Raw genomic sequence first — 9,929 nt, 5'->3', positions numbered from 1 at the left:
CGCCCGTCTCGGCCTCCCAAAGTGCTGGGATTACAGGCTTGAGCCACCGCGCCCGGCTGTTTTTTCAAAAGCAAAACATCAGTAAAGAAAAAGTAATATGAAGTAAATGTTACAGACAAGTGTGATCTGGAATATGGAACAAAAGAACAGGAAGGAGTTAACCAGATCTGACTTCCCGCAAGAGGGTGTTTTAAGCTGGATCTTGAAGTGATAGGCATGAATTAGCAGAGAGAAGTGGGATGTGTTCAAAGGCAAGGAGCAAGCACAGAAATAAGCAAGCCATATGTGCAGGTCGATAAGCATAGTTGCTTGGCTGGAGAGCAGAATAACGAGAAAAGAGATTGCAGAGATTGGGGGTGGGCAGAACAAGTTGGTTAAAAGCCTCAAAGGCCAGTCTGTGGAATTTAGATTCAATGTGGTAGAACAGTGAGAATCCACAGTAGGTCTTTGAGCAGAGGGGTGATTAAATAAAAGTTGACTTGGACCAGGGTGTAAGATGGGTGAGAGCAAAGCTAATGTGGAGCTAGGGCAGTGAGGAGGGGATCACGGCACTAGTCCAGGAGTGAAGGAACAAGGGCCTGTGCTGGAGGGGCAGCAGTGGTAATGAGAAAAAAAGAGGAGATGTGAAACATGCGAAATCAGTAAGATGTGGGTGCATATTCTCCCCTGCATACCACTCTTGCACAGACAATGCACATGTCTTATTATACCTAGCCCTTCTGCCTACTTCATGGGTCCCAAATACTCTGAAGAATGGTACTATGTGCCCAGCAGAAGCAAAATGGATGATATTGTGGTGAAAGGAGAAAGGGAAGATTGAGGGAGAAAAGAAGATCAAGGTTTAGATTTGACTGTCATTTAGTATGAACTTGCTGTTGTTGGGAAGCATGCTAAACACAGAAATTTTTTTCTTTTTTTTTTAATAAAGAGTCTGGGCACGGTCGCTTATGCCTGTAATCGCAGCACTTTAGGAGGCCAAGGGAGGCAGATTACTTGAGGTCAGGAGTTCGAAACCAGCCTTGCCAACATAGTGAAACCCTGTCTCCACTAAATCTCCACTAAAAATGAAAAAAAAAAAAAATCAGCTGGGCTTGGTGGCACACACCTGTAATCCCAGCTACTTGGGAGGCTGAGGCAGGAGAATTGCTTGAACCTGGGAGGCAGAGATTGCAGTGAGCCAAGATCATGCCACTGCATCCCAGCCTGGGGGACAAAGTGAGACTCCATCTCAAAAAAATTAAAAAAAAAATAAAATAAAAGAGAACAAAGCATGGCTTACTGGGTGCAGTGGCTCATGCCTGTAGTCCCAGAACTTAGGAAGGCAGAAGTGGGAGAATAACTTGAGCCCAGGAGTTCAAGACCTGCCTGGGCAATATAGCGAGATCCCGTTCTCCACAAAAATGAAAAAGAGAGAAAGAGAGAAAACCATGGCTTCTTGCCTTCAAGAAGCTTACCCAGCTTTTAGGATAGACATGCACAAATATGGCCAGGCACGGTGGCTAATGCCTGTAATCCTAGCACTTTGGGAGGCTGAGGTGGGTGGATCACCTGAGGTCAGGAGTTCGAGACCAGCCTCGCCAACATGGCAAAACTCTGTCTCTACTAAAAATACAAAAATTAGCCACGTGTCATGGCACACACCTGTAATCCCAGCTACTCTGGAGGCTGAGGCAGGAGAATCACTTGAACCCAGGAGGTGGAGGTTGGAGTGAGCTGAGATTGTGCCACTGCACTACAGCCTGGGCAACAGAGTGTGACTCCATCTCAAAAAAAAAAAATTGCACAAATACGTGACACACAGATGGAAGTGCCATAGGAGAGCTACCAAGAGCATGTTAGGGGAGTACAGGGGAGGACAAATTCTGGCTAGGGGTATTAAGGAAAGCTTCTTAGAGGTGCTTTATATCAGCAATATTTGTGTTTAGTGAGAGGTGGCTCTGGGAAGGAATTGGGAGAGCAGGGTTGGGAAGCTTCTTACTAGAGAATGGCTTCCCTGGGCTCAGTAAGAATCTACCCACCGAGCCAGTGGTGGGCTGGAGCTGGCCCACACAGTGCATCAGAGCCAGCTGGGCACATCTCTCCCCATCTCTTTGTTCAGTGCCATCATGTTGATAGTTTGAAAGCAGCCATGGTGGGTGTATGTACATCAGGGAAATTGGCCAGTGCTACAAATTACTACTTGAAAGAACTGGCTGTGGGCTGGGCACAGTGGCTCATGCCTGTAATCCAGCACTTTGGGAGGCTGAGAGGGGTGGATTGTTTGAGGCCAGTAGTTCCAGACCATCTTGGCAAACATGGCGAAACCCTGTCTCTACTAAAAATACAAAAATAAGGTGGGCATGGTGGCTTGCGCCTGTAATCCCAACTACTCAGGAGGTTGAGGTGGGAGGATGGCTTGAGCCTGGGAGGCAGAGGTTGCAGTGAGCCGTGATCATGCCAGTGTACTCCAGCTTGGGTGACAGAGCAAGATCCAGTCAAAAAAAAGGAGAGGAAAGGAAAGGAGAGGGGAGAGGAGGGGAGGGGAGGGGAGGGAAGGAAGGAAGAAAGAAAGAAAGAAAAGAAAGAGAGGAGAGGAAAGGAAAGGAAGAAAGAGAGAAAGAGAGAGGAAGGGAAGGAAGAAAGGAGGGAGGGAGGGAAGGAAGAAAAGGAAGGAAAGGAAAGGAAAGAAAGAACTGGTTGTGAAATGTTTACCGGCACACAACTGCATAGGATACACTGAAGAAGGACTGTCTGAACATCCTTAACAGGGGACATGGAAGGTAGAAATCAGACTTGGCCCATTTCCCCCTAGATAGGCCACTCTGGTCTGGTAATATTCTGTAAGGGTCTGGTGAAATTAAGATGATCCATTTAAAGTAGTTCTCAGCCCTGACTGCACATTAGAATCATATGTAGAGATTTAAAAACCACTGGATGCCCAGACTCTTCCTCCCAGACCATTTAAAATCAGAACTCTGGGGGGTTGGGGCCCAGGAGTATACAAGTCTTTACCACTTCCAGGTGATTCTAATTTGTATCTGGCCTGAGAACCTCTACCTTAAGTGATATTCTGCCTTGCCGCCAAATTGGCTGGCTGTGCCCATTTAGCCTTTCCTAGGGCTGTGGAGGCAAGAACCAAATATACTGATCCCTTGGGTCTCTAGACCATCATCTTTTACCCTTCCCCTCCAGGCCCCTGGATTCCATCCTTTTCCTGTTTTCAGGGATGCTAGAGTGAGTGAAGGCTACCCCAGGGAAAATCCTTTTCCTAGTTGGCATCTCAGAGTACTAAGTGCCTGATAGCTCCCAGGGCACCCTGGGAAGGAGATGCAGCTGGAGCATGTCAAATGAATCCCTGCTGTACCTTCTCCTGGCTGGCTCATGCCTCCAACTCCATTCTCCTTTCATCATGCTACATTTGAAGATGTCCTGGGCATATTAATTAGTTTTCACTCAGCTTACTTGCTTTTAGTGGAGCAAACATAAGGTAGTATTCAAATATCTTTCTTCAAGAGATGGCAGCCTGGGACTGAGGCATACCTGTGCCATTACCATACCCCATTACCACAGAAGCACATAAGGTGGAAAAAGAAATCATCAAAGGAATGTCCCAAGGGATATCTTGTGGCCCAGCATGTCTCCTATTCTCATGTTTGAGCTTTATTTCTCTAGTGCTTTCTGTAGGGACAAGCATTACATTACATGTCATGATCATTAAAATCCCACCTAAAATAAAAAATTGTTTTTGAAGGTTTCTAAGGAACCTGTCCAACCTTTTTGTTTGCCTGCTTTTGATTTCATTTTTACCTGATGGCAAAAATTTCATTTTTCTGTTGGCAAAATGTATGTCTGTGTTCCTTTTACTGCGAGCTGCATTTGGCCCATGCTGGGGCCAAGTTGGCTGTCTGGGGATGCCAAGGAGAGGCTCCTGATGAGCTGTGCTGTGCTGAGCCAGCTGGGGATGTGCTTGGCCCTCTCTGTGCACAGGGTTTTGCTTTCGTGCTGTTTTATTACTGGCACTGGGCTATATTGGGGGTAAGAGGGGAAACTGAAGTGGTCAATGAAGTCAATCAGCCATTCTCCCAGCCTCCAGTCAGTAATTCTGTCCATTAGCCAGCCAACAAGCCAGCCAGGTAGCTCAGTGGTGAGAATGTGAGGCTGTTAGGCATTCTGTCTGTCCTGAGCCGGCTTGTCAACCAGGGCATGAGTGAGTCAGACTGCCCTGCAGCCGGCCAGCTCATTAGTCAGCCAACCATTCGGCCTCTACTTTGGTCAAATGGTCTCACATTATATTTGTCAGCCAATGCTATTTTCTCAAAGCTGTCTCCAATTTCTGAAACCAAATTAGTCACACACGCACACATTCACACTTACCCACCCACGTAACACTCCAGGACATTCTACGTTTGGGTAGCTCTCTATACGTTTTCCTCAAAGTGCTTATCACACCTCGCAATCATATTTATTTGCATGGTTATTTGATTTGGGTTATGTCTTATTTCCTGCTCGATTGTAAGCTCCATGAGGGCAGGAAGTAGGTTGGCTTGGTTCTGGAATGCGTGGATGCATCTTTCACTTTGTCATGTTCTCCAGGAGGCATCGAGCCAGTTTATGGCAGCTTGTTGGGTGGACAAAGCGGGGCACAGGAGCATTTCAGCCAGAGGGAACAGCATAGGTTAAGCCATGAAGATGTGAAGGAACATGAGGAACTATAAATACTTTGTAATTGCTGGAGTATAAGGTGAGGGACAGTGATGGGAGGGGAGCGCCAGTGGAGTTAATGTAGATATGGTTGGAGATGGAGGTTGGGTGCAGGTCCTGAAGGGCTTTGTATGCCATTGTAAGGCAGTTGGATTTTCTACAGGTGATGAGCTATTGAAGATTTTAAATGACAATGAGACTTGTGCTTTAGAAAGAGCCTTCAGAATTTGGGAGGCTGAGGCGTGTGGATCACTGAAAGTCAGGAGTTCGAGACTAGCCTGGCCAACATGGTGAAACCTCATCTCTACTAAAAATACAAAAATTAGTCAGGTGTGATGGCACACACCTGTAATCCCAGCTACTTGGGAGGCTGAGACAGGAGGATCACTTGAGCCCAGGAGGCGGAGGCTGCAGTGAGCCAAGATTCTGCCATTGCACTCTAGTGTGGGCATCAGAGTGAGACTCACTCCGTCTCAAAAACAAAAACAAAAACAAAAAAAAGAGTCTTCAGGGTCATTCAGGGCCAAGCATGGTGTCTCATGCCTGTAATCTCAGCACTTTGGGAGGTTGAGGTGGGAGGATCACTTGAGGCCAGGAGTTTGAGACCAGCCTGGTAAACATAGTAAGACCACGTTTCTACTACTACTACTACTACTACTATTAATAATAATAATAATAATAATAAAGTACAAAAGAATCTTCAGGCAGCAATATGGAGGTGAAGTGGATTCAAGTGGGTAGAAACTACAGGGAGAAAGGCCAGTCAGGAGGTTATTGGAGGTTCTTGGGTTAGTGTGTCCCAGCCTTTTCCATATCATGAGAAATGTCACAATTTATATGACAAAACATACAAACAAATGAGGCATACATATATACTAAATGAGGCAGCTTGTGGCCAGAGGCAATAGGGCTGAGAAGCCGAGAGGCTCAGTATCTCAGCACAAGGGCCACCCACTCACACATACCTTGAGGGGTTTTGATCTGGCAGGAAGATGATAAGGTCCTGAAATGAAGCAGTGGCAGTAGGGATGGCTGTGATGTGCATACCCCTGAGGCAAGCCTAGTGAGTCTTGGGCCCTCTTGGTAATGGTAGTAGCCACCATTTACACTCAAATCTCAGTATCTATATATCCTTCTGCCATCAGTGGCAGGGTTGCAGTGGCAGCAAGACAGCAAGAAGGGGTATCTGACTCCCTGCCCCCCAAGTTCATTTCCTTTCCATACTTTTTTGTCTTTATTTTGTTGTATGCAAGTTTGGCTATCCTGTTGTGACTGAGAAGCATTCATTAACTGGAGGTACGAATGTCCCCTCTACCCCTTCCTAATAATGACTAAAAAGTAATACCTATCTCTGGCCCCTTTCTCACTGGAAAAAAAAAAAAGCTGTTGCTCCTCAGGGTACAAACTGTTCCTTTTTCCTCCCAATGGTATTGCATGAACTCCATAGGAGCATCACTAACTTGTTGCCTTAAAGTTGGGGCAGAGTCCAAATGCCTTATTGTGGCATGCATTGTAATTGAATGTACAACAACTATGAAAGAATTCAAGTTAGTATTTGATCCAACACAAGACTGTGTGGTATAGACATAGGGCTATATGATTTCTGCGATAGGAAAAGAATTCAAGGGAGTAGACTGGGCATGTTGATTTTTGAATCGCCAGCATAGAAGTTAAAGCAGACACCCTGATGGAGAAGAATTGAGGGCTGTACACTAAGCCTAGGATATAGCTAGGGCGAGGAGGTTGCACATGAAGTGCCAGCCAAAGAGAGAGATGAAAATGGTCAGGTTACAGAACCAGAACACAGCTCACAGAAACAGAAGCCAAGAGAAGAACTTCCAAAGAAGGTGATTGCTGTTAGCAAATGTAATAACTTGAGATGTGTGATGAATGAATACAATTGTTTCTAGCTGTAAAGAAGTTTCACTTCAGTGGGCGCTGTGGCTCATGCCTGTAAATCCCAGAACTTTGGGAGGCCAAGGAGGATCACTTGAGCCCAGGAGTTCAAGACCAACCTGGGCAAAATAGTGAGACCCTGTCTCTATTAAAAAAAAAAAGGCAAGAAAGAAGTTTCACTTCTAGATCAGGTGGCTAACTATGGCCCATGAGCCAAATCTGACTGATTGCCTGTTTCTGTAAATAAAGTTCTATTAGAACACAGTCATGCCTATTTATTTAATTTACAGATTATGTGTGGCTATTTCCACACTATGTACAATGGCTGAGTTGTTGTGACAGAGCCCGCATGGCCCACAGTGCCTAAAATATTTACTCTCTAGCCCTTTGTAGAAAATGTGTGTTGACCCCTGGCCTATATGAACTACAAAATATTCAACTCATGCTCTGTGTTGTAATCCTGGGAAAAAGAAAACCACTGCAACTTTAGCTAACAGCTGAGCTGGTTTGGAATCAGAATTGTGCCCCAGGTAATGGTGATTCAGCCAAGGAAGGCTAATCTAGTTGGTGATCAAGTTCTATCAGGTCTTCATTATGTCCCTTCCTCTTCACTGGACCAGCCACCACTCTAGTGGAGGCCCTAACCACCTCTCTCCTAGACTGTTGCAGTAGCCTCCTCATTGGTCAGAGAGGGGCCTCATTTCTTCTGCCTAATTCTCATATTTCTTAATGCCTGGTCTGGGTGACCCACAGCCCCGTGGCTCCCTCTTTAGCCAGTCTTCAGTGATCTTTATCTGGAAACCACTACCCTATTCCAAGGAGAATGTTCCCAAGGCTGACTTCAGTCTGACTCAAACTTGATCAAGCCACAGTTAAAATTATAATACAGATACTAGGAGGTTTTCTTGAAATAGTGCTGATTTTCTTGAATAGTATTGCCTGGTCTCTGAAGCAGTTAACCAGTTAACCCCAGGACTAATCTGACTGATTTAGAGTTAGGAACAGAAGTCAACAATGTATGCTAGTATTTCCCAAAGGGGGTTAACAACAACAACAACCTTGTTACCATGAGATGTTCTATAAAAATAGATCATTGTGGTCTAATAAATTCAGAAAACTTAGAATATTAAAGCCTTTCTTTTGAGGTTTCCCAGTGCACAACGATATATTAAAGGGTCTTATGAATTCTCATAGTAAAACTATCTGCATAGTGTTATTTAACCCAATGTCACAAACATATTTGACCAAGGAGTTCTTTTAATAAGCACCAATTAACAACATCTCAAAGACACAGGGAAATAAAAGAAGAGGGATAGAGCATGATGCTTTTTTTTTTTTTAGACAAAGTCTCACTCTGTCACCCAGGTTGGAGTGCAGTGGCACCATCTTGGCTCATTGCAACCTCCACCTCCCTGATTCAAACGGTTCTCCTGCCGCAGCCTCTGGAGTAGCTGGGAATACAGGCACCTGCCACCATGCCAGGCTAATTTTTGTATTTTTAGTAGAGATGGGGTTTCACCATGTTGGCCAGGCTGGTCTCAAACCCCTGACCTCAGATGATCCTCCCGCCTCGGCATCCCAAAGTGCTGGGATTACAGGCATGAGACACCGCACCCAGCCGAGCATGATGCTCTGAGCAGAACAGCAGGCCAGAAAGACTTTGGCCCTAAAGGCAGAGTTACGACTTGATTCCATAGGGATTCCTCTATGTCCAGGGAGGTGTTCTGGGTGTTACAGGGGGCATGTGAAGATGAGCAAGACATAGCTCTTGCACCCAAGGGACTTAGAATCGAGGGTGGTCTAGGCCATTCTGAAGTCTAACCTAGATTCCCAACTTTACCCCCGCTCTCCCAGCTGGCCTGTACATCTGCTGAGCCCTGGCAAACACAAATACAGCTACATAGCAGTCACATGAGGTTATATAATTTTAGTCCTTTTCAGTAAATGTGGTTCATTAAATGTATAATTAAAGGTTGATTTAATTTTGATACCTGGGTAAGAGGTTATTACAAAGAAATTCTCAAATCAGAAGAAACTATTTGTCAAGCCCTGTGCCTCAATTTTTGATTCAGAAAGTATGGTTCCTTTAATTATGCAAGTCATCTTTTCCTAGCTACCATGCCTCTGGAAGTGCATCTGCCTCCCTCCTTCCCATGTCTTCATGTTTCTTCTCTTCTCTTCTGCAGCCTCTGGTGCTGTTGATGGAGTGGCCTGAAGCCACCAACTTTGCCTGCCTGATCACGGGTTACTGCCGCCTCTTGCTGGATTCCAGGAAGATGGTCTTCTCCAGGCCTGCCAGCCAGCCACTTCCACCTCCAATGATCAAGGCAGGTAGGGCTCAACCTCGGTTGGTTTTTGCTGTGCCAGGGGCCCTTTGGACCCTGGAGATATGGAGGGAAGAGCTTCTCTGCCTTAGTGCTCACCCCGTGCCAGCAGTGCCTGATTTGCCAGGAGCCAAAACTGTAGCACTGTATCCTAGCTGGCACAGCCCAATGGGAAAGACAGCTGGCCTTCACATGTACCTGTTCCACAAAGGATACCTGTGTGACAACATTGTGATTGAGTCAACCAATGAATGTATTATTAAAATACCAAACATGATAAATAGAGCCAATTAAATGGTTGCATTGGATCTAAGGCAAAGCTTTAGCAGTGTGGAGATCTAGAGGAAATTTACAGGTGTTCTGGCTCAGTTGAAGTGGAGGTGAAAATGAATATAAAGGTCTGATGAAAAGGAGGTGGCTCAAAGAACAGATACTTCACATATTAGACCTAAGGCTCATGCAGATGCAGTAAGTGCTCCTCCACCCCAGCACCCAGAAGTGAGTGAAGCTGAGACTTTGCCCTCCTCACATGCTGAATACTCTCAACCCACTTGCCCTTGCTGTTTGACTATTTCTTTCTTCAAGACTGTGGTTTTCTGAGTAGTCAGATCACACTTTGGGAAGCTGAGGCGGGCAGATCACTTGAGGTCAGGAGTTTGAGACCAGCTTGGCTAACAAGGTGAAACTCTGTCTCTACTTAAAAAAAAAAAAAAAAAAAAAAAAAAGGCGAGGCATGGTGGCTCACACCAGTAATCCCATCACTTTGGGAGGCTGAGGTGGGCGGATCACCTGAGGTCAGGAGTTTGAGACCAATCTGGCCAACATGGTGAAACCCCGTCTCTACTAAAAATACAAAAATTAGCTGGGCATGGTGGTGTGGACCTATAGTCCCAGCTGTTCGGGAGGCTGAGGCAGGAGAATCGCTTGAATCCAGGAGGCAGAGGTTGTAGTGAGCCGAGATCATGCCACTGCACTCCAGCCTGGGTGACAGAGTGAGACTGTCTCAGAAAAAAAAAAAAAAAAAAAAAA

General features: G+C 45.6%; 1 protein-coding gene across 2 annotated transcripts in view; it reads left to right on the top strand.

Moving 5' to 3' along the window:
• Positions 1-9,929, top strand: part of FRMPD3 (FERM and PDZ domain containing 3) — an 87,207-nt gene that overhangs the window by 41,929 nt on the left and 35,349 nt on the right. For both annotated transcript variants that reach the window (XM_023203059.2, XM_023203060.2), the window contains one exon: positions 8,763-8,907. In XM_023203059.2, the coding sequence (XP_023058827.1) occupies positions 8,763-8,907 (145 nt within the window). The remainder of the gene's footprint in view (positions 1-8,762; positions 8,908-9,929) is intronic.

The sequence above is a fragment of the Piliocolobus tephrosceles genome, chromosome 12 (genome assembly GCF_002776525.5).
Source record: "Piliocolobus tephrosceles isolate RC106 chromosome 12, ASM277652v3, whole genome shotgun sequence".
Lineage (NCBI taxonomy): Eukaryota > Metazoa > Chordata > Mammalia > Primates > Cercopithecidae > Piliocolobus > Piliocolobus tephrosceles.
The sequence above is the reverse complement of the archived record's forward strand: the minus strand, read 5'-3'. Positions and strand labels throughout refer to the sequence as shown.